The following is a 25,371-nucleotide window of genomic DNA, read 5'->3' on the forward strand; positions in this document are numbered from 1 at the left end:
CGGCCAGGGCCAGGGCCAGGGCCAGGGCCGCGCTGTCCTCGCTGGGGGCGGGGAGGGAGGGGCGTGGCCAGGAGCTGCCAGTGCTGGGCAGCTGTGGGGCCTCCTTAGTCGGGGCAGCACCACGGCCAAAGGTCACCAGCCTGCCCCAGTGACCGCGACCAGGCCCCGAGGAACCCGGGCGCCCAGTGTCCAGGCCCGGACGACAGGCACGCGGGCCACCCTGGGCAACAGGCCCAAGCCCACGCCGCGCCGGCTCCCCCCAGAGACCCCAGGGCGCCTCCTCTCCCGGGCTGTCGGGCCTCTGGGCCGCCCGTCGCCCTCCACCCCGGCCAGGACGGGCGCACGAGGGACCCGGGGGCCACCGCAGGCTGCGGTCGCGGATCAGGGACCGCGCGCCTGCGCCCTGGGCACCCGAGCCCTCAGGGACCTCGCGCCTGCGCCCTGGCCGGCGGACCCGGAACCCTGGCCCCGGGGGCGGGGGCGGTTGCCGAGGTAACGAGTGTGCGTCACGAGCCTGGCGCCGAGCCCGGGCTCTGAGGGCGTGAGGCGAGGCCAGAATGACGGACCAATAGGATCCCAGAGGCCGCTCGAGAAGGGCGTGGCCAGGGCCCGCGCTCCAGCCAATGGGACTGTTGTTGTCGGGGCCGCGTGAGGAGGGCCGCGCCTCTCTTAAAGGGGCCGTGCATTGCTTACCTCCAGGTTGTCAGCAGAGGCCTGGGTCTGGGGTCACCGGCGCTGCTGGCCGAGGGCAGAGGGCGCCGACCTGAGGTTGGGGTCGGCGAGCCGTGCCGAGCCCTGTCTCTTCTTCTGCCCGGCTGTGTGACTCTGGGGAGACTCAGTTTCCTAGGGGACTTGCCAAGAATCTTCTGTACCCCCGCACCTGCCGGGGGTCGGAGGGACAGGCCCCCGAGGACTGGGCCCAGGGCACTGGCCCCAGCACAAGTCCCGCCCCAGCGAGCGCTGCTGTCCACTCCCAGGCGGCCCCGCCCAGACCTCTCACCTGCTGACCCCTGCCACGTCCCAACCCTGCAGCCAGCGTTCCAGGCTCGTGCCGGGGAGGGTGGCTTGGCGCGCGGACCCTGCGCCCGTCCGTCTGCCCGCCCTCCCAGGGGAACCCGGGCCTGGCCCCGGAGTCCCTCGGGGGGCGTTCCAAGCCCTACACTTGCCTTTAACTTTGATTTTTTCCCTGGTGGTTCCTTTGGCTCGCTCAGCTCTTGTCCTCCCCAGGGGCCCCACGCCGCCGTCCTCTCCTTCCAGCCCAGGCCTCAGCGCCAGCCCCCCAGGTGACATTGGCGGGACCCCCAGACCTGCTGGGCTGGATCCAGGGGGCGTGGGGGGGCGACGCTCCCCTCCCTGCCCACCCGGGCCTGCAGTGACTGTAGCCTCCCTTCCTGGCACCCGCACCTCGGGCACCTGCCTCCCCCAGGGCCGTGCTCTGGCCAGAAGCCCCCCTGGGCCCCCGGCGTCCTACCTGTCCCCTGCCGGCCCCCCCCCCATGCAGGGACCCTGAGACCCCAGACAGGAAGGGGGCGGGGCTGGAGAGTGGACCCCAGACCCGCAGACAGGGAGGGGGCGGGGCTGGAGAGTGGACCCCAGACCCGCAGACAGGGAGGGGGCGGGGCTGGAGAGTGGACCCCAGACCCACAGACAGGGAGGGGGCGGGGCTGGAGAGTGGACCCCAGACCCACAGGGAGGGGGCAGGGCTGGAGAGTGGACCCCAGACCCACAGACAGGGAGGGGGCGGGGCTGGAGAGTGGACCCCAGACCCACAGACAGGGAGGGGGCGGGGCTGGAGAGTGGACCCCAGACCCACAGACAGGGAGGGGGCGGGGCTGGAGAGTGGATCCCAGACCCACAGACAGGGAGGGGGCGGGGCTGGAGAGTGGACCCCAGACCCGCAGACAGGGAGGGGGCGGGGCTGGAGAGTGGACCCCAGACCCGCAGACAGGGAGGGGGCGGGGCTGGAGAGTGGACCCCAGACCCGCAGACAGGGAGGGGGCAGGGCAGCGAGTGCCTCCCGGGACACAGCTTCCGTGTGGGGGCAGAAGGTTCTGGAAGACGCCTTGGCCCCAGCCCCGCGGAAGCCGGCTCAGGGCCCCCCCAGCCGGTGCTGGTTCCCTGGGCCCCGGTGTCCTGCGTCCACCTGACGAGGGCCGGGCCCTGAGGCGGGGACGGGACCCCGTTCTGTGGCCTCACTGGGCAGTCAGCCCCGCGGCCACGGCAGGTGACAGTGACCCTGGGCTGTGTCCTGGCCCGTAAGGACCGGGGCCGCGGCGTGGGGGACCCCGGATGGCTCGTTCGGTCCATGCACACAGCGTGGGGCTCCACCAACAGGAAGCGGCCAGGACAGGGGCGTCCACAGGCAGGAAGGGGGGAGGGCTGCTCGCCAGGGGCCGGGGGCTGCGGGGGGGCGCTGCTCCTGGGGGCGGGGCCGCTTCTTGGGGTGAGGACAAATCCTAAAAGCCACAGCCGAGCCCCTGACCCCCCACGCGCTCGTGACGACCCCACGGGGACAGAGCATGGCATCCAGGTGACACAGGGCCCGTGGCCCAGGGAGGACAGGGGCCACGGGGCCACATCTGGCTGCCACAGTGGGTGGGCCCAGGTACGCAGCAGCCCACCCAGAGAAAGAGCCGGCGTGAGTCCGCCGTGTGTCGGTGTGTGCGGGAGCGGGTGGGGACGCAGCGTGGGTGCTCCCACGGGAGCTGAGGGCAGCCCCGCCCAGTAACCCCGCGGGCCGTGTCACCATCGGGGGAAGGCGGGGCTGGGGGTGTGAGCTGCAGTGGGGACCCCTCCCGTGTGGCCCGGAGCCGGCCCAGCTCCCCGGCCAGTGGCCGTGTGGTCACTGCACAGCTCTGCCACGAGCGGCCTGGGGGGGTACTTTTCCACGCGCCACCCGCTTCTTGGCGGGGAGCAGGTCTCAGCCCCGGACCCCGGCTTCTGCTGGTGTCGACCCGGGAGGCAGCGGCGGCCGAGTGGTCGGGCCCCCGCGAGTCCCGGCTGCAGCGCCCAGCTCCCGGCTTGGGCAACAGCCCCCCGACCCCCGCCGCCGCAGGCCGCAGGCCGCAGATGGGAGCGCTCCGTCCGCAGCAAACACCGCAGAAGGTCAGAGGTTAGAGGTCAGAGGACCCGGCTCTCCCTTCCCTCTGCTGCCCACGAGCTGGGCGCCTGGCCACTTTCCCACGGCTGCGCCCTCTACTGGCGGACGGCGGCGCGTGGCGGGGACCCGCGCCCAGGTGGGCGGCGGGGGCTGCGCTCAGGGCCACCCCGGTCAGAGCCGACCGCCCCCGAGGCTGTCCTCCGGCCCGTTTCTTCTTAGTAATTTCTAAAAGATTATCTGAAAGGCAGAGAGGATGCAGAGAAGAGTGGCCGCCGGGGCCGGGAGCTTCTCCCAGGCCTCCCCCGTGCGCGGGCCGAGCACCGGGCCGCCCTCCGCTGCCCTCCCAGGCCATCGGCGGGTAGCCGGACCCCAAGTGGAGCGGGCGCCCACGTGGGATGCCGGCGCGGCAGGCGGTTAAAGCTGCGTGCCACAGCGCCGCCCCCGAATCCCACATTTCACATCCAAAAAATAAAAAAAAAAACGGTAAATTCTGTCCCTGTAAGGCCGTGGAGCTGGGAGCGCTGGACGGCGCAGCTGCCCGTGGCTGGCGTGGGGCACAGTGACAGCACCGGGCGAGGCGGCCCACATGGGGGAGCCCGGGCTCCAGTGCCGGGGCCCCCGCCTGCACTGCCTGCATCCCACGTGGACGCAGGTTCGAGTCCCGGCTGCTCCACTTCTGGTCCAGCTCCCTGCTGTGGCCTGGGAGAGCAGTGGACGATGGCCCCAGTCCTTGGGGCCCTGCACCTGCGTGGGAGACCCGGATGGAGCTCCTGGCTCCGGATTGGCGCAGCTCCGGCTGCTGCGGCCATCTGGGGAGTGACCCAGCGGATGGAGGACCTTTCCCTCTCTCTCCCTCTTTCAGATAAATAAATAAACAAACAAACAAACAAATAAATCTTTTAAAAAATCCCACTTGGCAGAGCGGGGGGGGGGGGGGGGACAGACACCGCCGCCCGGGCCCCTCCCTCCCGGGGCCTGTGTGGGAAAGTGCGGGGGGGGGGGGGGGTCAGCCGGCGCAGGCGCAGACCACGGGAGCCACAGCGGGGGAGGGCAGTTTATTCTGATGTCTGGGGGGGGGGGCGAGGCAGGGGCGGCCCCAGCCCCAGGCCCTCTCCCGACGCACACCCGGTCATCGGCCCCGCGCTGCCGGCGTCCCGGGAGCTGAGCCCGCGGTTCCCGGAAGGCGCCGGGCTTGGGGCGGGCGGTGCGGACGGGGCAGTGTGCATGGCACTTGGTGGGTCCCTGGGGGGCGCCCACAGCAGGCACGGCACTTCCTGGGGGGCGGGCCCCCCCGGCTCCGGCGTCACGCGGCGGGCGGGCTGCAGGAATCCGCGGACACGCTGGCTGAGGCAGCCGGGTCCGGTCGCACCTCCGGGAGCAGCGGTCCTCGCGGCCGGAGCCCGGCGCTGGCGTCCACGTCGGGGCCTCCCTCCCACGGTGGGCTCGGCGGGCTCAGTGGCACATCCGCGCGGTCATCTCTTTCTGTGGAGAGCGAGGGGCGCTCAGACGCGGGAGCCCGGGGCAGGCGGGCGCGGGCGGGGACAGCGCAGGACAGACGGGCCCGAGCGTGCCGGCGGTTCCGGAGCTGGCGGAGGTGGGAGCCGGCCGTGCGGGCGCTCCGAGCTAACGGGGGCGGGGCCGCCCAGTGCGGGGCGGCTCCCGACTCCGCCTCCCCGCGTCTCCCCTCCCCACGACTCCACCTCCCCGCGACTCCGCCTCCCGTGACCCCGCCTCCCCGTGACCCCGCCTCCCCAGGTCTCCGCCTCCCGCACCGCCCCCTCCCCGCGCCGCCCCCTCCCCGCGCTGCCCCCTCCCCGTGACCCCGCCCCCCTGCCCCCGCCAGCGCCTCACCAGCGGCTCCAGCTCCCCAGGTCTACTCCTCCCCGTGACTCCGCCTCCCCGCGACTCCGCCTCCCGTGACCCCGCCTCCCCAGGTCTCCGCCTCCCCAGGTCTCCACCTCCCGCACCGCCCCCTCCCCGCGACTCCGCCTCCCCACGACTCCGCCTCCCCGTGACTCCCCCTCCCCAGGTCTCCGCCTCCCCGCGACTCCACCTCCCGTGACCCCGCCCCCTCCCCGTGACCCCGCCCCCTCACCAGCGGCTCCAGCTCCCCGTGACCCCGCCCCCCGTGACCCCGCCCCCTCACCAGCGGCTCCAGCTCCTTGGTGTCGATGAGGCCGAACTCGGTGACGAAGTAGTAGAAGTGCTTGTAGCAGGTGTTGACGTGCGCCTCGGAGCCCAAGTGCGCGATGCGGTCGAAGTGGTGGATGTACACGTGCACGAACACGCGGAAGAGGCGCGACAGGATCTTCCGCACGGCCTGCAGGAAGTTCTTGGGGAACGGCGTGCCTGGGGGAGGCTCGGCTCAGGGGGCGCCCCGGCAGGGAGGGGCCCCACCGCTGTGAGGGCAGTGCGGCGCCGCGCGGGGGCAGGGGAGGCACTCTCCCCACCTGCCGCCCCGCCCTCGCCCCGCCCTCCCTCCACCAGGCCCGCCCTCTGCACCGCCCCCTCCCTGGCCAGGCCCCGCCCTCGCCCCGCCCCGGCCAGGCCTCTCTCTCCGCCCTCTGCTCTGCCCCTCCCTTGACCAGGCCCGCCTTCTGCCCCGCCCCTCCCTGGCCAGGCCCCGCCCTCCCTTGACCAGGCCCCGCCCCTCTCTCTCCCCGCCCTCTGCTCCGCCCCTCCCTACACAGGCCCCGCCCTCACTCCCCCTTGACCAGGCCCCGCCCCTGCCCGCCCCTCCCTTGACCAGGCCTCTCTCTCTCCATCCTCTGCCCCCTCCCTTGACCAGGCCGCGCCCCCTGCCCGCCCCGCCCCTCCCTTGACCAGGCCCCGCCCTCTGCTCCGCTCCTCCCTTGACCAGGCCGCGCCCCCTGCCCGGCCCCTCCCTTGACCAGGCCCCGCCCCTCCCTTGACCAGGCCGCGCCCCCTGCCCGGCCCCGCCCCTCCCTTGACCAGGCCCTTCTCTCTCCACTCTCTGCCCCCTCCACTGCCTGCCTCCGCCTCTCCACGGCCCCTCCCCTCCCCTGGCCAGGCCTCTCTCTCCCCGCCCTTGACCAGGCCCCGCCCCCTGTCCGGCCCCGCCCCGCCGCCCACCGCTCACCCACGCTCGTGGGGAACAGCTCCTCGTCGTTGATCTGCGCCTCGATCCAGTCCATGAGCAGGCCCACGTAGCGCGGGGCCGACAGCGCCGTGGGCTTGCGGAAGCGCTGCTCGTCCTGCCAGCGGTACTCGAACCTGGGCCCGCCCGACATGACGGGGCACGACTGCTCGGTGCAGCCGTCGCTCACCGTGCCGTAGACCAGGTTGACGCGGTTGAAGAAGTCCACCACGTGCACGGCCACCCAGTCGTGCAGGTCCTCGCCGGGCGGCAGCTTCACGGCCAGCCGCAGGTCCAGCCCCGCGTTCAGCGACGCCTGCGCGCGCTTGTGCAGCTCGAAGCGCTGCGTGCCCGGCTCGAACTTGCGCTTGGGGCGGAAGGTCTTGTCCTTGCCGAAGACCTGCTTCAGGAAGGGGCTGGACATGGCGGCCGCCGGCCCGCGGACCTGGGGGGGGGACGGGGGGGGGAGGTGAGGACGCGGCCCGCGGACCTGGGACACGGGGGGGGGGGCAGTGAGGACCGGGCCTGACCTGGGACATGAGGGGTGGGCAGTGAGGACCCGGGCCAGTCCTGGGAAGAGGGGGGGGGGTGAGGACCCGGGCCAGACCTGGGACGGGGGTGGGGTGGGGGGGAGGGAGGTGAGGACCCGGGTATGACCTGGGACGGGGGGGGGGGGCAGTGAGGACCCGGGACACAGAGAGACCAGCGGTGCAGACCGGGCGGCCGGGGCTGTCGGGACGTCAGGCCCACAAGCACAGGGGTGGATTTGGGGTGCTGGCCGGGGCTTTCAAGAAAATGTATTTGAGGGGCCGGTGCCGGGGTACAGGCTAAGCCTCCGCTTACGGCACCGGCACGCCATACGGGCACGGGCTGAGTCCCGGCTGCTCCACCTCTGAGCCAGCTCTGCTGTGCCTGGGGGGGCAGGGGAGGACGGCCCAGGGCCCTGCCCCCGCGTGGGAGACCCCCACGGAGCTCCTGGCCGGCCCAGCCCTGGCTCCTGTGGCCATCTGGGGAGTGACAGCAGGCGGGACGCTCACGGGTGCCTGTGGGAGGCCCTTGCCCTCACCCTGACGTGGACAGGGCGTCTCGGGGTCAGGGGGGTCTGCAGGGTGGGCCCTGGTCCCCGGGAGGGGCGACAGGGCGCTGCAGCCCAGGCCCTGCTGGCCGCCCCCCGAGCCGGGGCCGGGAGCCAGTGCTGCCCACACCCTCCGGGCAGAGCCGGCTCAGGAGGGCACTCTGGTGTCTGTCCTGTGCCCCCGGCGCCCCCACCTTCACTTCCCCACACCTGCGGCAAAGCCTCCGCTTCCGGCCCGGCCCGTGACGGACGCCACCCACACACCCCCGGCCGGGTCCTGCGCGTCCCCCAGGTGCCCACCCACGTCCAGCCCTGCTCGCCCCCCCCAGCCACTGAAACGCCCACCCCTGCGACCCAGCAGGAAGGACGGCAGGTGGCCCCCAGACAGACCTCCAGGGAGCGTGGACCTGTGGGGGCCTCAGAAGAGGAAGTGCCAGAGGGGAAGTGGGGGAGGGGGAGGGGAGGCAGGAGGGGCAGCGCCCACCCAGACCACATATGGCCAGGGGGCCGGGCGCCCCCCGCGAGGGGCCAGCGGGCTGGCGCTAGGGCGGAGCTGGGCCAAGGCGGCAGCTGTGGCCACGCGGGGTGGGTGTGGGGCCCCCATGCCCTCTCCCATGCTCACAGCCCGCGGTGGACGGAGCGGTCCCCTCGGGGAATGGCCCGGCCCCCAACATCGACAGTACCGGGGGTCCGGCGTCAATGGGGTGCAGGGGCTGGACCCGAGAGAGGCGCTGGTGTCTCCAGGCCCTCCTGGGAGGAGCCAGAGGGGCAGAGTCTGGGGCCGCGAGCGTCCACAGCTGGCAAAGGCGGGGCGGGGATCTCCCAGGAGCCTCCGGGAGGGACAGCCCTGCCACACCCGGACCTCCGCGCAGGGCGAGGGTGCGTCTGCGTGGCCCACGCCGCCGTCGCGCACCTGGCACGGGGCCACGCACGGTCCCTGCGCCCAGGCCCGGGCAGCACCGCGGGCACTGCAGGTGGCGGCTCCGAGGCCAGGGCCTGGAGAAGCCCCGGAGGGGGGACAGCCGCGCCGTGGGGGCTCCACCGAGACGCCCACAGGAGGGACTTGTGGCCCCCAGAGACGGGGCGGGCTGGAGACCGCTGATGGGAACAGAGGTGACGGTGTCTAGCCTGGCGGTTAGCACGCAGCTCAACGCCTGGACCCCAGCCCTGCTGGGCCCCCCCACGCCCAGGTGCCGCCCTGTGGGGGTCCTGGCTCCGGCTCGGGTCCCCCACGCCCAGGTGCCGCCCTGTGGGGCCCCCCACGCCCAGGTGCCGCCCTGTGGGGGTCCTGGCTCCGGCTCGGGTCCCCCAGGCCCAGGTGCCGCCCTGTGGGGCCCCCCACGCCCAGGTGCCGCCCTGTGGGGGTCCTGGCTCCGGCTCGGGTCCCCCAGGCCCAGGTGCCGCCCTGTGGGGGTCCCCCACGCCCAGGTGCCGCCCTGTGGGGCCCCCCACACCCAGGTGCTGCCCTGTGGGGGTCCTGGCTCCGGCCTCTCCCGGTCACAGCCCTGGGCATCTGGGGGCGGGAGTTCTCTGTCTGTCAAGCAGCTGACAGATCAGAGGGGGCGGCACCTGGGTGAGACCCTGCCCCGCCCACAATGGCCCCTCTGGGCTCCGCCGTGGGCAGAGAGGGGACGGAGAGGGCGCGGGACCTGGCCCTGCAGGGGTGGTGGCTGCCACCATCCTGCGCCCTGCCCCCGCACCCCGGCCCCTCCTGGGGTGTGCCTGACTGGGGCCGGGCCGAGCAGGGCCCTCACGCCCGGCCCCCACGCCCTCGCCGGGGTGGGCCCCGCGCACACGCGGCCCCCCTCACTTCTGGGGGCCGGCCCAGCTGCAAACACTCCCACGGGGCAAGCAGCGCAGGCCGCCCCCCCCACACTCCGGGCCTTTCCAGGGTGGTCTGGGGGCTGCCCCCGCGATGACCTCACCCGGCCAGGCCAGGGGAGGGGCCTGCGCGGCCGTGTGGCCGGTGTGAGGGACAGCACGCAGGCCGGGCCCGGGCCCGCGGTCCTCCTGGGCTCGTCCTCACACACACAGCACCGGGCAGGCGCGGCCGCCTGCTGTGGGGCCCCCGCCGCCTCCCCACCTGCGCCCCGAGGCCCGGTTACCGTCGTGGGGTTCGGACTCCTCTCCCGGCTGGCTCCTGCTGGGTTCCTCACAGGTGCGTGGAAACTTCTAGAAGCAAGGACAGACAAGCTGACGAACTCCCCCGACAGACCCCCGCCCCTCGGGAAGCTCGGCACAGTTCCTCCCGGCCGCGCCGCCCGCCCGGCCCGGCGCCCACTTCCTTCCGGCGCCTGCCACATCCTGCCACGGCCGAGGGCCACGCCCCGGGCTCCCACGGCCACAGCCCCTGGGCGCCAGCCCCCACCCTGAGCGGCCCGGGCTGTGGAACCGGCAGAAGGCGGGCTTCACGGCAGCCCCACGGGAGCGGAGACCCTGGCCCTGGCTGACCCCTGCTGACCCCAGCCCCGGCCCCCACACTGACCCCAGCCCATGCTGACCCCAGCCCCGGCCCCCATGCTGACCCCGGCCCACGCCAACCCCGGCTGACCCCGGCCCTGCTGACCCCGGCCCCGGCCCCGGCCCCCACGCTGACCCCGGCCCCCACGCTGACCCCGGCCCCAGCTGACCCTGACCCCTGCTGACCCCGACCCCCACGCTGACCCTGGCCCCAGCCCCTACTGACCCCGGCCCCGGCCCCTGCTGACCCCGGCCCCCACATTGACCCCGGCCCCAGCCCCCGCCGACCCCAGCCCCTGCTGACCCCGGCCCCTGCTGACCCTGGCCCCGGCCCCGGCCCCTGCTGACCCCGCCGACCCCGGCCCCCGCTGACCCCGGCCCCGGCTGACCCCCGGCCCCTGCTGACCCCAGCCCCTGCTGACCCAAGCCCCTGCTGACCCCAGCCCCCACGCTGACCCTGGCCCCGGCCCCTGCTGACGCCGGCCCCCACGCTGACCCCGGCCCCGACCCCTGCTGACCCCCGGCCCCTGCTGACCCCAGCCCCTGCTGACCCCGGCCCCTGCCGACCCCGGCCCCGGGTTGAGTGACGCCTGCACTGCCCCAAGACGGCGAGCCGGGGCTCCTCTCCACACCCTGGGCCGGCAGCACCCCCGAGGGAGTCGTGGCCACCACAGATGCCCCCAGACAGGGCCTGGTGCCCCCTGGGGTGGGAGCTGCCCGAGGGGGAGCCCTGTGTCGGCTCAGGGCGGCCCCTCACCAGCTGCCCGGCCAGGTCCTGTCCCCGGGCCGGGCTCCGCTGGGCGCTCCCACCCGCCCCGGGGGACGGAGCCCTCGCGTGACACCCGCCCTGCTCCCGCTTCTGCCTGGAGGTAGGAAGGTGCAGGGGCTGAGCGGGGGCCGCGCCCACCCCCTCCCACCCCCACGTCACTGGGGGGGACGCCGGGCGCAGCCTGGCTCCCGTGTCCACTCCGCAGTGCCCAGGCCCCCACCCCCGAGGGCCGTGCAGTGGATGAAACTGGACGTCACAAGCAGCAACAACCAGCCGCGGTGCCCATTTCTCCGTCCTAAACCGGGGACGGGGGCGCACCGGGGCGTAGCCGGCTTCCCACATGGGCGCCGGTTCAAGTCCCGGCTGCTCCACTTCCAACCCAGCTCCCTGCTGTGGCCTGGGAGAGCAGTGGAGGACGGCCCAGTGCTGGGCCCTGCACCCGCGTGGGAGACCCACACGGAGCTCCTGGCTCCTGATCGACCCAGCCCTGGCCGCTGCGGCCATCTGGGGAGTGACCCAGCGGGTGGAGGACCTCTCTCTCTCTCTCTCTCTCTCCCTCCCTCCCCCTCCCTCTCCCTCCCTCCCTCTCTCTCTCCCTCCCTCTCGCCCTCTCTCTCCCCCTCCCTCCCTCCCTCTGTAACCGCATCTCAAATCTCTAAGAGCGAGGGTGGGGGCCCCGAGCCGCACAGCCCAGCCCTGGGGTCCGGCCGCGGGGGTCCCGGGGGACCGGGGAGAGGAGCTCGTGTGCCTCCCTCTAACCTGACAAGGAAGGAGGAAGTGGGGACCCCCCGGCTCCGCGGGGACAGGAACTGAGCCCGGCCGGGACGCACAGGACTCCCCCAGGAAAGCCCCTGCCCTGCCCGCCAGCCTGGGGGCTCCCCGGCCCCACCCCACGCGGCCGCTGGCGGGGGGGTCAGCCCTGAGGAACCCGCAGACGGGAAACCCACCGAGGCCCAGGCCCCGCGGCCACCTGGGAGCCAGCCGCCTCAGGACACCCACGACGCCCACGACGCCCACGTCACCCACGTCCACGGCTCCCGGGCCCAGCACCTCCCCTCCCAGCCCCAGAGAGCGGCGGGAGCCCGGGCGGGGACACAGACACAGGGACAGGGACCAGAGACAGGGACACAGACAGGGACCAGGGACACGGGCGGGGACACAGACAGGGACCAGGGACACAGGGACACGGGCGGGGACACAGACAGGGACACAGGGACACGGGCGGGGACACAGACAGGGACCAGGGACACGGGCGGGGACACAGACAGGGACAGACACAGAGACACGGGCGGGGACACAGACAGGGACCAGGGACACGGGCGGGGACACAGACAGGGACCAGGGACACGGGCGGGGACACAGACAGGGACCAGGGACAGGGACCAGAGACATGGACGGGGACCAGGGACAGGGACGGGGACACAGACAGGGACCAGGGACACGGGCGGGGACACAGACAGGGACCAGGGACACGGGCAGGGACACAGACAGGGACCAGGGACACAGGCAGGGACACAGACAGGGACCAGGGACACGGGCGGGGACACAGACAGGGACCAGGGACACGGGCGGGGACACAGACAGGGACCAGGGACACGGGCGGGGACACAGACAGGGACCAGGGACAGGGACCAGAGACATGGACGGGGACCAGGGACACGGGCGGGGACACAGACAGGGACCAGGAACAGGGACGGAGACACAGACAGGGACCAGGGACACGGGCGGGGACACAGACAGGGACCAGGGACACGGGCGGGGACACAGACACACACACACACAGGGACCAGAGACAGGGGCGGGGACACAGACAGGGACCAGAGACACAGACCCCAGCAACCTGGGATGGCGGGGGGGGGGTCTGCTGGGGGGGCGGCCCGGGGGGCTGCTGGGGGGGCGGCCCGGGGGTCTGCTGGGGGGGCGGCCCGGGGGTCTGCTGGGGGGGCGGCCCAGGGGTGCTGCTGGGGGGGCGGCCCGGGGGGCTGCTGGGGGGGGCGGCCCAGGAGGGCTGCTGGGGGGGCGGCCCGGGGGGCTGCTGGGGGGGGCTGCTGGGGTGGGGGCGGCCCGGGGGGGCAGCTGGGGGGGCGGCCCGGGGGTCTGCTGGGGGGGGGACTCGGGGGGCTGCACCCGGGCCTCCCTCAGCCCCCAGACCCCGCGGCTGCAGGCGCAGGCCCTCGGAGGCCGGAGAGGAAGTGCAGCCCCGCGGGCGCCGGGGCTCCGGGAGGCAGCACCCGGCCCACCCGGCCCGCGCGCGCCCACCGCGCCCACCGCCCGCTCCCTCCGACCCGCTGCGCCCGTGCACGGACCCGCGTGGGCGGGGGGCGGGGGCCTGGGAGCGGGGAGGGGCTTAACCAACCCGCGGGGCGCAGAGCGGCGGGGGACCCGGAGGGGCGGATGCGCTCCCCAGCCGGTCCACGCCGGCCACCTGCCCGCCGCCCGCCTTCGGCCCCGAGCGCCCTGGGGTCCCGCCTCAGCCCCGCGACCCACCTGAGCCCCGCGGACCCCCTCAGCCGCGCGGACCCACCTGAGCCCCGCGCTCCCGCGCTCCCGCGCTCCCGGCCGCTCCCGCCTTCCGCCGCGCCTGCGTCCCCGGCCGTCACCGCGGAGGGACACGCCTGCCACAAGCCCCGCCCCGGCCGCACCCGCGAAGCCGGACCTACTTTTCTTAAAGGGCCCGCAGCGTCGCGAAGGCGGCCTGGGCCGGCAGAGGCGCGCGGTCCACGCCCCCCGGAACGCAGCCCCGCGAGGCCGGACGCCCCGAGACGGACAGGACGCCGCGCGCCGTTGCCTAGCAACCGAGGCGGCCCGTGGGCGGGGCTTGCGCCGCCGTGGGGCGGGCCCCCGGTGTGGGTGGGGCTCTGTCTGCGTGGGGGCGGGGCCTGGAGAAAGCGCGGGCGTGGTCGGTTGTCGTGGAGCCCCGACGGGACCCGAGCGGGGGGCGGGGCGGGGCGCGGCCTCGGGCCCGAGCCGGCGCCGTTGGTTGGTGCGCGCCGGGGGGCGTGGCGCGGGCGCCGCCGTTGGTTGGCCGGCGGCGGGCGGGGGCGGGCCATGGCCTTGTTGCTGTGCCTGGGCATGACCGTGGCGCTGGCCGGCGGCTGCCTGCACTGCCACGGGAACTTCTCGGAGAAGTTCTCCTTCTACCGCAACCACGTGAACCTCAAGTCCTGGTGGGTGGGCGACATCCCCGTGTCGGGCGCGCTGCTCACCGACTGGAGCCGGGACACGATGAAGGAGCTGCACCTGGCCATCCCCGCCGAGATCAGTGAGTGTCCGCGCCCGGCGCCGGCTGGGCACGCCCCGCGCCGCCGGGCCGCTCACCGCCGGCCCTCTCGCTGCAGCCCGGGCGAAGCTGGACCAAGTGGCGACAGCGGTGTACCAGAGGATGGATCAGCTGTACCAGGGGAAGATGTACTTCCCGGGTAAGGGGCGGGCTCCGGGGGCCGGGGGCCGGGGGCCGCCCGCCGCCGGGCCTGACCGCCCTCCTCCCGCGCGCCCGACCCTGCAGGGTATTTCCCCAGCGAGCTGCGGGCCATCTTCCGGGAACAGGTGCACCTGCTGCAGAACGCCATCATCGAGAGTGAGCACAGGGAGGCGGGCGGCGCCCGGGGGGGCCCGTGGTGCCCGGCGCAGGGTCTGCGGGGCGTCCCCGTGGACACGCGTTGCTCCCGCCCCCCCCCCCCGCAGGCCGCATCGACTGTCAGCGCCACTGTGGTGAGTGAGGCGGGCGGGGCGGCGGGAGCCAGGGCCGCCGGCACCTACAGCCGCGCGCCTTGCAGGCATCTTCCAGTACGAGACGCTCTCCTGCGGCAACTGCACCGACTCGCACGTCGTCTGCTTCGGCTACAACTGCGAGTAGGGCTCGGGTCCGCCCACGCGGGCGGGGGGCGCGCGGGGGCCTCGGGGCCAGGCCGCCTCCCTCCCAGCCCGCTGTCCCCTCAGGTCCTCGGCGCAGTGGGAGACGGCGGTGAAGGGCCTCCTTGCCTACATGTGAGTCGGGGCTCTGGGGCGGACTCGGGGAGGGGGCAGCGGCCGGGCCACTCGGCCGCCCTGACCCCGCACCTGCTGTTGTAGAAGTAACTGGCACAAGTAAGTCCCCTCCCCGGCCCACGGCGGTGAGTTCCAGGCCCCCGGGCACCGTGGGGGCAGGAGGGCCTGGCTGGAGGGGCCCTGCGGTGTGGGCAGAGCCCCAGCGGCCAGCCCAAGGGCCACGGAGGGACAGCCTCGGCCCGAGCCTGCGGTCTGACCTGGGCCCCGTGCTCTTTCAGCCAGGATATAAACACGAGGTACGGTGGGGGGGGCCCGGGCTGGCGCGGCGGCGGGTGGGGGGCAGGGAAGGCGGGGCCTGGGTTGGAGGGGGGGGGCAGGGAAGGCGGGGCCCGGGCTGGCGCGGCGGGGGGGGGCAGGGAAGGCGGGGGGCGTCCCCCTATACCCGAGGATGGTGTCTGGCAGGGAAGGCGGAGCCTGGGTTGGAGGGGGGGGCAGGGAAGGCAGGGCCTGGGTTGGAGGCCGGGGGAGGGGCAGGGAAGGCGGGGCCCGGGCTGGCGTGGCCGGTGGGGGGGGCAGGGAAGGCGGGGCCCGGGCGGGCAGTGGGTGCGTGCAGGGCGGGGTCCTTGGGGACGGGAAGGCAGGTGGGGGTGGCCGCGGTCTGGGGCATCGGGCAGGGAAGGCAGGTCTGCACCTGGGACGCACCAGACGCCACTTCCTCATCCACCGCCCATGCACCACCAACTCCTGCTGGCCCGGGACCCCCAGAACCACCCCAGCCTTGTGAGTGCCGGGGGGGAGGCTGCACAGCCGGGGAGGGGCGGGCCCAGCCGGGTGGTCCTCAGGCTGGGCTGAGGGCGCCTGGCCCCCGCAGCCTGGTGTCACCGAGCCTCCCGTGCCTGGAGCCCCAGCAGCTGGCCAACCTGACCCTGGAGAACGCCTCCAAGTGCCTGACCCAGCACTGACGGCCGGGCCCCGCGGACCCGCCCGGCCCCTGCGCAGCCCAGCCTGTGCCGGCCTGGGGGAGGGGTGGGTCTGTACATAGCGGGGGCTCCTGGGCGGGCTCCCAGAGCTGCCTGGGGACATTAAAGCCCTGTTTCTCATCTGGGAGCGGTTCTTGTCCCGCAGGGGCGCGGGGGAGGCGGGCCCCAGGCAGGTCCGGAGCCACACCTGCAGGCCCCGGGTCCCCACGGCCCCAGCAGAGCCCACGTGAGCACCAGGCGGGGGGGGGGGGGTGCCGTCCCCGAGCCTGGGCCTGGTGGGCGGTGCCCGCGGTGTGGCGGGCGCTGCTTCCTGGGGGTGGGGCCCGGGGAGGGCCGAGCCGTGACGTGGGACACGTGGGGGAACCTCCGAGCGACGTCAGAGCCACGCGTGGCACCGCATCGGGCTGGGAGCCGGCCCTGCCCACGGCTGCCGGGCCCGCCGGCCGCCCAGCTCCACGCGGCTCCTGCCGCGTCTCAGGTGCTGCTCTGGGACCCCCCCCCCCCCGGGATGGCGGGCGTGGTCACACCAGGCGCGTGCTGGCTGGGGTCACGGCAAGCTGACCACCCCCACCCCGTGTAGGCGGAAGCCAGCCGGCAGGGTGGGTGGCTCCCGCGGCTCTCCTGGCTGTCCCACAGCCCCTGGGAAGGTGGGGGTGACGGGCCCTGTGGGGACCGGGGGCGGGGCGGGGTCCTGGCACTAGCAGGCGGCACGCCAGGCTCCATTTGCAACTTTATTGATCATCTGACACAGGGCGCGACAGCGGCGGGCGGGCCCGTGGCCTCGGGCGTCCTGGGGTCAGGCGCCGGCTGTGCTAGTTACTCTACATGCTAAAGTGACATCGAGGGGGGTGCAGCGTCACGAGGCCGTCCGCGAGGAGGCCCGGTCCCCCCGCCGTGCCCGGGGATGGCCAGCCCCGGGGCGCCACCGCGGCGGCGCGGGCAGCGAGCGCACCCAGGGTGCTGGCCCTGCACCGTCGGGGCGCCCACGGGGGCCTCCCAGCTGTGGTGCGACGCAGGGACAGACAGTGACGCCCGTCACCCCCGAGCGAGCCCAGCTGGACAGACTCCCCCTGAACAAGGCGGTGGCGCCAAAGGTCCCATCCCCTGGCCCGGCGGCCACAACCGTTCCCACCGCGGGTCCCGGGGGCAGCCGGCCTCCCTGTGCCTCCCGCACCGCCCCGCCACTCGTGGGGTGTCTGGGGCGCGAGCAGCCGACGGCCCCCAGGGCAGGGGGTGGGCGCCACGCCCGCCCGCCCAGCACCCGCCCTGCTGCCCGCCAGGCCCTGGCCCGGGGGTCCCCGCGGCCGAGGGCAGCCCCCGCGTCGGGGCCGCCGCCTGCTGGTCTGGGACTGGGTGAGGGCGGACAGAGTCAGAGGACGAATAAACCCACGCCACAGGCCCGGACGTCTGCACAGTGGACAGTGGTGCGGTTCAATGTGCCGGCGGCTCAGCACTGGGCCAGCGTCCCCTTGAGCTCGTCCAGCAGGCTGCCCAGCATGGCCGCGTCGCTGCACTTCCCGTCCACGGACACGGAGCGCTCGCCCTGGGAGGGAGGGAGGGCGGGCTGTCAGCGCCGGCCAGTGTGTGGGCCCCGCCGCCACCTGGGGCCGGACAAGCCCGCTTCAGCCCGCCCAGTGCCGGCTGGGCGGGGACCGGGGTGGGCGCCTGACTCGACACCAGTCAGTCCTTGGGAAGGACAAGCCCAAAGCCCACCGCTGACCGGTTTTCAGCGCTCTGGGACCGAGCGCGGCCGCGGTCCCCGAGCTCCTGGCCGAGTCTGCCGCTCTCCGCTCCGCTGCCCGCTGGCGAGGGCCCGGGGGACGGCGGGGACGGCGTGGGCGCCGGGGCCCTGCCGCTCTGCAGCAAGGCCGCACCAGGCCCGGGCGCTGTGGGACTGGGAGCGAGCCCGTTGCGAATAAGAACGGAGACCACCAGGGCGGCAGGGGCGTGGCCGCGGCAGGGCTGGGACGAAGCCCCCCTGGTAGGGCGCTGCACCGGCACCAAGGGCACCAAGGGCACCAAGGTCACTAAGGTCACTGTCCCTCCTGCCGCCCTCCCACCTCTGGAGGCCGTGAGGAGCCCAGGAGTCTGGGAGAGGCGCCCGGCGGGGCTGGCTCTGACCCCACACAGCAGGGCACACGAACGGCCCTCCAGGGCAGGACAGGCGGCCACGGCCCTCGGAGGCAGCTGGGAGCTGCAGCCTGAGCCAGCCCCAGGGTCCGATGGCGGCCGGAGGCAGGCTGGCCAACCTCGCCAGCTCCCAGGCAGGGCTGCCTGAGGCACCTCCAGGAAGAGGCTGGCGACGCCCTGCCCGCACCGCGGAGACGGGGAGACACGGAGAGACAGGGGGAGACGGGAGAGACAGAGACGGGGAGATGGGGGGAGACAGGGGGACACAGGGAGACACAGATGGACGGGGAGACAGGGAGACACAGACGGACGGGGAGAGACAGGGAGACACGGGGAGACACAGGGAGACACAGACGGGGAGACACGGACGGACGGGGGGAGATGGGGGGAGACAGGGGGACACAGGGAGACACAGATGGACGGGGAGACAGGGGGACACAGACGGGGAGAGACGGGGAGAGACGGGGAGACGCGGAGGCCGAGTCCCCTCGGCACCTGAGGGAGGACACAGCCGCTGCCGTGATGGCTCACGGGCCCACCGCAGGGCCACGGCTGACGGCAGGGGGTGGGGGGCAGCACCCGGCCCGCCGCACCCACTCAGTGCTGGCTCAGTCCCGGCTGCGCTTCCAATCCGGCCCCCTCCTCGTGCATGGGGGAGGGAGGGGCTGCAGTCCCAGCTCTGGGCCTCAGGTGGCCAGGCCGGGCCGCTGCGGGCACTCGCACAGGGGCCTCTCCCCGCCCGCCACACTGCCGTCCACACACAGTGACAGCTCCAGGCTCACCTTCTTCACCAGCAGGCAGACGTGGTGGCCCTGGATGGAGCGGCTGTACATGGAGGCGCAGGAGTCCACCCTCTCCACCACTGCAACAGAGCGGGCGCCTGAGCCACGCGCTCCCACGGCGGCACCTGCTGGGCAGGGCGTGTCCCCCGGCAGTGTCCCCCACGCAGAGCGTGTCTCCCACGCAGACCGTGTCCCCGGGGCCTCCCAGGGCAGCACCCACGCAGGGCCCTCCTCGGGACCTCCCAGGGCAGCACCCACGCAGGGCCCCTCCTCGGGGGCCTCCCAGGGCAGCACCCACGCAGGGCCCTCCTCGGGGGCAGTGTCTCCCACGCAGAGTGTGCCCCCCCGGGGCCTCCCAGGGCAGTGTCTCCCGCGCAGAGCGTGTCCTCGGGGCCTCCCAGGGCAGCACCCACGCAGGCCCCTCCTCGGGGGCCGCCCTCAGCATGGCTCCGAGGGCCCAGCAGGAACAGGAGGCGCTGGGGCAGGGCAGAGGCTCGAGTGGACGCGGGGGCCCGAGCGCGTGGCCGGCCGGCCGGGGGCTGTGGGGGCGTGAGGCCCGCCCTGGGGCGGCGTCCACCCCTACCCGAGAAATGGTGGTGAAAGCAGATCTTTGCCAGCAGGTTCTGGAAGGACATGCTGATGCCGTCCACCTTGATGGAGCTCACACTCAGGTCCCCAGACTCCAGCAACTTGGCGAAGGCGTCGCTGGGAGGACAAGGACAGGCAGGGCCGGAGGTGGGCACAGGCGCCGGACTGCAGCCTCGAGGCGGCTGGGACACCCCGCCGGGGTGCAGGGGGCCCTCCTGGGTGGGGCTGGGAGACGCTGACTGGGCCCCTCACGCGGAAGGCCTAACGCCCAGCGCCCCGTGGGAGTCTGACGCCCGTCCCCCCCCCACCTCTGGGGAGCCGCCTGCAGGGGTGAAGGCTGCTGAGACCAGCACGCCCATCGGGACGGCTGTGGGACAGCTGGGACCGCGCCGCCACAGCCCAGGGACGGCCCCACAGCGGCGGTGCCCGGAACGGAGACGGGGTGGCCGCTGTGGGGCCACGCCCACCGCGAGTCCGGCCTCTGCCCACGCCCGGGGCAGGCGGCAGCCGGGCCGCACCTGTAGCACGGCGTGGTGACCAGGTACGAGCTGCACCGGAACAGCAGCTTGAAGTCCAGCTTCTCGTGGGTGGCCCCCTCCTCGTCCTGCGGCAGAGCGGGGGGGGCTGAGGGCCGGCGCCCACCTGCAGCCCCCCTCCTCGTCCTGCGGCAGCGCAGGGGGCGGCTGAGGGCCGGCGCCCACCTGCAGCCCCCCTCCTCGTCCTGCGGCAGCGCAGGGGGGGGCTGAGGGCCGGCGCCCACCTGCAGCCCCCCTCCGAGGCCGGCGCGGGCGGTACCTTCGCGATGAACGACAGGGTGCCCTTGAGCTTCTGGGCCATGACGACGCTCTGGACGCTGAACACGAAGCGGGCTTCGTTGGAGACCCCTGGCGGGTGCGGGAAGCGAGACCTGAGACTAGGGCCGGCTCGCCCAGGCCCAGGGACGCGGGCGGAGCCGCCGCCTGGCCCGCGGCTGACCTGGGGGCAGCTGGAAAGGCACGGGCACGCCGGCGTGCACGGAGCAGCCCTCGGGCCGGGCCATGCGGGCGTTGAGCGAGTCCAGCACGCTGAGCTCCATGCCCTTCAGCAGGCTGCGGCCGTGGTTCTCCAGGATGATGGACACGGTCACCTGGCTGTCCTGCAGGCTGCCCTGGACGTCGTACGTCTGTGCGGCCAAGGCCAGGGTCGGCAGGTGGCGGGAGCTCAGGGGCCCACCCGAGCTCCGTGACGTGCCCTCCGCCCACGGGGGCTCCCCTGCAGGGACGGCGCCGTGCTGGCCCTGTGGCCGCCCTGGCTGCCGCGGGACACCGCCCTGGGAACGGGCTGCTGCCGGCCCGCCCGGGGCCCGGCCCGCCCACTCACCATTTTAACGTACGCGTTTTCAGCCAGGAGACAGTAGCTGGACATGGGCTGCGGGGGGAGACACACTTGAGGGGTGGGTGGCAGGCCCTGGGCGGCCCTGCCGGGGGGGGGGCAGGCTCTGACCCGAGACGCAGCCTCCGGGAACAGGACCACGCCAGCTGCACCCCGTGCTGCCGGGGGGGGCGGCCTCACCGGCAGGGGCTCCTCCTCCAGGGAGCCGTTCTCCACGGGCTGCGGCGCCGGCTCCGGCTCCGGCGCCGGCTCCGGCCTCTTCTTCTTGGGTTTCTTGTCCTTGGATCTCTCCTCCTTCTCCTTCTTGTGTTTCTTCTTCTTGTGCGTGGACGACTTCTGGGACAGGAGGGGATCTGGTCGGCTCCGGCCCACAGGCAGCGCCGGGTGGGGCCTCAGGCCGGCAGCAGCACCAGTCCCAGGGTCAATCGGACGAGAGGGGCGCCCACAGGCCCCAAGCCGCGTGCAGAGTGGAGCCCACGCAGCCAGGGCCCAGTGAGGCTCAGGCAGACGCCGCCGGCCACCAAAGCCACGTGGTGCGGACTCCACAGACAGGAAGCGGACCGTCGTGGTCACCCGGGCCGGGGCGGCAGACGGGGCAGGTGATGGAACGTTCTGGAATCAGACGCCCCTGGCCTCAGAGCTTGTGACACAGAGAGCAGAGGACGCGCACCCAGGGACGGGGTGTGTGTGTGGGGGGCCTCCTTGGTCCCCGGGGGCAGCAGTCAGCCTGCCGTATCTGGGGGCCTGGGTCCAGTGCACTTCCTGCTAACACGCCCAGGGGCAGTCACGGCCCCGTGTCTGCGTCCCTGCTGAGAGGCCCGGATGGAGCTCCTGGCTCTCGGCTTCGGCCGGGCCCAGCCCTGCCTGCTGTGGCAAGTGGGGCGAGAACCAGCGAGCCCGCGCCGGCAGTTCTGTCCCTACACACACACCAGCTTCCGCAGCCTGCAGATCCCCAGGCCCGCCCCGCCCTCACCTTGCCCTGGTCCTGTGCCGCCGCCTCGTCTGCCGCCTCCTCTCTCTTGGGCTCCTCGCTGCCGTCCTTGGGAGCAGTGACGGCGCTCACCCCGGGCTCAGCCTGCGGGCACCATCGGGGGCTCAGGGCGGGACCCCGGGGCCACCCCTGCGGAGGCCGGGGCTCTGCACCCCAGCCCGGCCGGCCCCGTGTGGGGCCCACGGGCTGCCCTCCGCCTTGGCCTCACCCTGCGGGGTCCCACAGGGCAACGGGGCCGCCTGGGGAGCGGCAGAGGCCAGCCGCGGGGAGAGCCGGCCCAGGGCCCCGGATGGCTGTGCCGGGCGCCCTCCGCGAGCCGAGGCTCTTACCGTGGACGGGGCGGCGGACAGCCAGAAGTCCAAGTCGTCACCCTGAGAGGACCGCGGGCTGTCAGCGGAGGCGGGACAGCCCTGCGGGGAGGGGCAGGGGACGCGGGCCAGCAGGGGCGGCGCCCCAGTTGAGCACCAGGGACACCGGTGTCCTGGGCTGGCCGCCCGCCCCCCACCCCATCTCCAGCCCTGGCTACTGCTGGCCACGGAAGGTCCACAGACACCCCGCGGTCCCCCAGGGCTGACCCACGTGCGACAGGCAGCGCAGGGGACACGCCTGCGGCCCCACAGGGAGCCACTAGCCCAGCACCCCCTCCCGCCAGGCCTGCCCGCCCTCCCTTCTCACCCCCTGCCCCTCCTCTCCCCTGCCCCCCTCACTTCTCACCCCCGCCCCTCCTCTCCCCTGCCCCCTCACCTTCTCGCCCCCCTGCCCCCTCCTCTCTCTGCCCCTGCCCCGCTCCTTGTGCGCCTTCTCCTTCTTCTGGGGCTTCTTGCTCTTCCTCCCCACCGCGGGGACCTCTCTCTCGGGGGACTTCGTGGCCTCCGCGTCCCTGCGCTTCAGGGCAGGCAGCTTCTCGCTATCGGCCAAGGGCCTGGGGGCAGAGCAGGGCCGCGGGGCCGGGGGCTGAGCCCAGGCCTGCACCTCCTGCGGGGAGCCCCAGCCGAGGCGACGCCCACCCCGGGGCCGCCCCCTTACTTGTCCAGGTCAATGTCCAGGGCCCTGTGGGGATCGTTGGGGTCTTTGTCGTCCTCGTCACTGGGCAGGGCGTTCTGTGGGCACAGAAGAGTTCCCCGCGTCACCGGGGGCCAGCGTGGGCCACGGTCCCCTCCCTGCCGTCCACCGCAGCTGCCTCGGCAACCAGGCCTGGCGCGTGGGGCTGCCCAGGGCCCCCGACACAGCCCGGCAGGAGGCTGCTGGGGCCACAGCCCCGGGCACGGCGGGGACGGGAGGGGCGGGGCGGGGGCAGGCAGGGTGGGCCCGACGGGGGCGGGCATGGATGGGCAGGGACAGGCGGGCGCTGCGGGGACAGGCGGGGGCGGGCGGGGACAGGCAGGGCGGGGCGGGTGCGGCAGAGACTGGCGGGGGCAGCAGGCGGACCTCGGGCATCTCCTCGGTGACGATGTCCACCTGCTGGGCGGGCGCGATGTCCTCATCGCTCTCGGTGGGCAGGGAGCCATGCCGGCGCCGGCCCCGCTTCTCCTCCTTCTTCTTCCTCTTCTTCCTCTTGTCTTTCTCCAGCTTCTGCCGGTGCCGCCGCTCCTCCTCCAGCCTCACGTACTGGTCCGACAGGGGCAGGCCTGCGGGGGCAGGGCGCTCAGCCCAGCCCGGGGAGCAGCCCCCGCCCCCTGCCCCGGGCCGCGGGGGGTCAGCGGGCTCTTGCCTGGCACTTTGAGCGGGACCGAGAGGTCGATCTGCACCACGGGGATGTGCTCCACGCCCGGGGCGTCCTGGTAGCGCTGCGAAGGCCACGCCGAGGCGTCAGGGACCCGCACGGCCGCGCCGGGGCGGCTCTGTGCAGACGCCGCAAAACGCGCCCGCAGGCCCCAGCCCCAGCAGAGGGCGCGTCCCGAGACCCCGGGCCAGGAGCAGCCCCGGCACGGCGGGGTCCTGAGGCGGGGAATCCCCTCGTCCACCGCCGACTTGAAAATGACAAACCACCGGGGCCGGCGCCGTGCGCACAGCGGGTAAAGCCGCCGCCTGCAGGCCCGCATCCCACACGGGCGCCGGTCCGAGTCCCGGCTGCTCCACGTCCCATCCAGCTCCCTGCTGTGGCCTGGGAGAGCAGAGATGGCCCAGGTCCTGCCCCAGCGTGGGAGACCCGGATGGAGCTCCTGGCTCCTGGTCAGCGCAGCCCCGGCCGTTGCGGCCATCTGGGGAGTGACCCGGCGGGTGGAAGACCTCTCCCTCCCTCTCTCTGCCTTTCAGATAAATAAATCTTTCAAACAACAACTGGAAACAACTGTGGAGTGCCCACACCACAGCACGGTTCCTCTCCCAGAACCTGCCTGGAGCCGAAAGCCCTGAGGGATGCTGGGGCGGGCACGGTGTGCGGCTGCCCACCCAGAACGCTCCAGGGTGGCTGTGCCCCGTCCAGCACGACTCCTCCCGCCAAGAGGCACGGCCGCCACTTCCCACTCGCTGCCTGCACCCGAGTCCCGGCAGAGCTGCGGGGCCCCACCACCCCAGTGTGAACACCACACAGCCCTCCTGACCCAGCCAACGGCCCAGTGTGAACACCACACAGCCCTCCTGACCCAGCCCACGGCCCAGTGTGAGCACCACACAGCCCTCCTGACCCAGCCCACGGCCCAGTGTGAGCTCCCACACAGCCCTCCTGACCCAGCCCACAGCCCAGTGTGAGCACCACACAGCCCTCCTGACCCAGCCCACGGCCCAGTGTGAACGCCACACAGCCCTCCTGACCCAGCCCACGGCCCAGTGTGAACGCCACACAGCCCTCCTGACCCAGCCCACGGCCCAGTGTGAGCGCCACACAGCCCTCCTGACCCAGCCCACGGCCCAGTGTGAACGCCACACAGCCCTCCTGACCCAGCCCACGGCCCAGTGTGAACACCACACAGCCCTCCTGACCCAGCCCACGGTCCAGTTGAACACCACACAGCCCTCCTGACCCAGCCCACGGCCCAGTGTGAGCACCACACAGCCCTCCTGACCACAGAGCCCACGGCCCAGTGTGAGCTCCCACACAGCCCTCCTGACCCAGCCCACGGCCCAGTGTGAGCACCACACAGCCCTCCTGACCCAGCCCACGGCCCAGTGTGAGCTCCCACACAGCCCTCCTGACCCAGCCCACGGCCCAGTGTGAACGCCACACAGCCCTCCTGACCCAGCCCACGGCCCAGTGTGAACGCCACACAGCCCTCCTGACACAGCCCACGGCCCAGTGTGAACACCACACAGCCCTCCTGACCCAGCCCACGGCCCAGTGTGAGCACCACACAGCCCTCCTGACCCAGCCCACGGCCCAGTGTGAGCTCCCACACAGCCCTCCTGACCCAGCCCACGGCCCAGTGTGAACGCCACACAGCCCTCCTGACCCAGCCCACGGCCCAGTGTGAACGCCACACAGCCCTCCTGACCCAGCCCACGGCCCAGTGTGAGCACCACACAGCCCTCCTGACACAGCCCACGGCCCAGTGTGAGCACCACACAGCCCTCCTGACCCAGCCCACGGCCCAGTGTGAGCACCACACAGCCCTCCTGACCCAGCCCACGGCCCAGTGTGAGCACCACACAGCCCTCCTGACCCAGCCCTGTCCGCTGTCCTTCGGCAGAGCTGACTGGCGGCCGGGCTCACCTTCTGGGGGGACGGGGAGCTCTTGATGTAGAACGGGTTGCTGGCCTGCTCCTGCCTCCTGGCCTCCCGCCGCTGCAGGGACAGGAGGCGTGAGCAGGGCTGCGGGAACACGCGGGAGGGGCGCCTCCACCCCAGCCCTGGGTTTTGCTGCGGTTCACTCCCAGGGCAGCGGGCCGGGGGGCTGGACGCGTGCGTGGTGGCACAGCCCAGCAGGCAGGACGGCCGCCTCGTCTCGGGACGGCCTGGAGCCGCCTGGCCTGCTGCACGGCAGGACTTTGGCCCCCGGGGCTCCTGCAGGCGTGGCCCTCGGCCCCTCCGGGGGTTCAGGACAGAAAGAGGGGCTCGCAGGAGAGAAGATGGGCCGGGGTGGGGTGATCACAATGCAGACAGAA

At 73.8% G+C, this 25,371-nt stretch overlaps 3 protein-coding genes across 13 annotated transcripts in view; 1 reads left to right on the forward strand and 2 right to left on the reverse strand.

Moving 5' to 3' along the window:
* Positions 1–4,140: 4,140 nt before the first annotated feature.
* Positions 4,141–13,145, reverse strand: MOB3A (MOB kinase activator 3A). 7 transcript variants are annotated; one of them, XM_089315257.1, is made up of 5 exons: positions 13,026–13,145; positions 9,378–9,444; positions 6,201–6,642; positions 5,247–5,420; positions 4,141–4,582 (listed from the first exon to the last, which is right to left on the reverse strand). In XM_089315257.1, exons 3-5 carry the CDS (start codon positions 6,619–6,621, stop codon positions 4,404–4,406), a joined length of 774 nt encoding a protein of 257 aa, XP_089171383.1. In that variant the 5' UTR covers positions 6,622–6,642; positions 9,378–9,444; positions 13,026–13,145; the 3' UTR covers positions 4,141–4,403. The 7 variants fall into 7 exon arrangements, with proteins under 7 accessions (XP_089171383.1, XP_051686642.3, XP_089171385.1 ...); XM_051830682.3 differs by having other exon boundaries at positions 5,247–5,449; positions 13,026–13,140; XM_089315259.1 differs by having other exon boundaries at positions 9,356–9,444; positions 13,026–13,092.
* A 367-nt stretch (positions 13,146–13,512) lies between these two features.
* On the forward strand, positions 13,513–15,588 carry IZUMO4 (IZUMO family member 4). Of its 2 annotated transcripts, XM_070058544.2 has the most exons (10): positions 13,513–13,763; positions 13,840–13,920; positions 14,007–14,078; positions 14,186–14,212; positions 14,278–14,353; positions 14,441–14,488; positions 14,573–14,587; positions 14,767–14,784; positions 15,254–15,268; positions 15,360–15,588. In XM_070058544.2, exons 1-10 carry the CDS (start codon positions 13,550–13,552, stop codon positions 15,448–15,450), a joined length of 657 nt encoding a protein of 218 aa, XP_069914645.2. In that variant the 5' UTR covers positions 13,513–13,549; the 3' UTR covers positions 15,451–15,588. The 2 variants fall into 2 exon arrangements, with proteins under 2 accessions (XP_069914645.2, XP_089171386.1); XM_089315260.1 differs by lacking the exon at positions 14,767–14,784 and having other exon boundaries at positions 15,194–15,268; positions 15,360–15,587.
* A 598-nt stretch (positions 15,589–16,186) lies between these two features.
* Positions 16,187–25,371, reverse strand: part of AP3D1 (adaptor related protein complex 3 subunit delta 1) — a 33,623-nt gene continuing 24,438 nt past the window's right edge. Inside the window, exons 18-32 of one of the 4 annotated variants that reach the window (XM_089315255.1) lie at positions 24,980–25,051; positions 23,042–23,117; positions 22,759–22,958; positions 22,357–22,430; positions 22,075–22,252; positions 21,660–21,701; positions 21,313–21,414; positions 20,520–20,675; positions 20,328–20,375; positions 19,944–20,130; positions 19,764–19,852; positions 19,487–19,572; positions 18,964–19,085; positions 18,381–18,460; positions 16,187–17,011 (exon numbers count right to left, since the gene is read on the reverse strand). In XM_089315255.1, coding sequence (XP_089171381.1) covers positions 16,916–17,011; positions 18,381–18,460; positions 18,964–19,085; positions 19,487–19,572; positions 19,764–19,852; positions 19,944–20,130; positions 20,328–20,375; positions 20,520–20,675; positions 21,313–21,414; positions 21,660–21,701; positions 22,075–22,252; positions 22,357–22,430; positions 22,759–22,958; positions 23,042–23,117; positions 24,980–25,051 — 1,608 coding nt within the window. In that variant the 3' untranslated portion in view covers positions 16,187–16,915. Of the gene's footprint in view, positions 17,012–18,380; positions 18,461–18,963; positions 19,086–19,486; positions 19,573–19,763; positions 19,853–19,943; positions 20,131–20,327; positions 20,376–20,519; positions 20,676–21,312; positions 21,415–21,659; positions 21,741–22,074; positions 22,253–22,356; positions 22,431–22,758; positions 22,959–23,041; positions 23,118–24,979; positions 25,052–25,371 lie in introns of all 4 variants that reach the window. The other 3 variants (XM_089315253.1, XM_089315256.1, XM_089315254.1) reach the window with 3 other exon arrangements.

This window comes from Oryctolagus cuniculus, chromosome 16 (genome assembly GCF_051225735.1).
Source record: "Oryctolagus cuniculus isolate XC-2025 breed Fujian yellow rabbit chromosome 16, ASM5122573v1, whole genome shotgun sequence".
Taxonomy (NCBI): Eukaryota; Metazoa; Chordata; class Mammalia; order Lagomorpha; family Leporidae; genus Oryctolagus; species Oryctolagus cuniculus.

Bases quoted from the DNA above. Each gene is read 5' to 3' on its own strand.
- IZUMO4 (XM_089315260.1), top strand. From the start codon at position 13,550: ATGGCCTTGTTGCTGTGCCTGGGCATGACCGTGGCGCTGGCCGGCGGC. The intron at 13,764-13,839 runs GTGAGTGTCCGC...CTCTCGCTGCAG, and splicing joins GGCCATCCCCGCCGAGATCA to CCCGGGCGAAGCTGGACCAA. The intron at 13,921-14,006 runs GTAAGGGGCGGG...CCGACCCTGCAG, and splicing joins GGGGAAGATGTACTTCCCGG to GGTATTTCCCCAGCGAGCTG.
- MOB3A (XM_089315257.1), bottom strand. From the start codon at position 6,621: ATGTCCAGCCCCTTCCTGAAGCAGGTCTTCGGCAAGGACAAGACCTTC. The intron at 5,421-6,200 runs GTGAGCGGTGGG...AACTTCCTGCAG, and splicing joins GCTGTTCCCCACGAGCGTGG to GCCGTGCGGAAGATCCTGTC. The intron at 4,583-5,246 runs GTGAGGGGGCGG...CGCTCTCCACAG, and splicing joins CCAAGGAGCTGGAGCCGCTG to AAAGAGATGACCGCGCGGAT.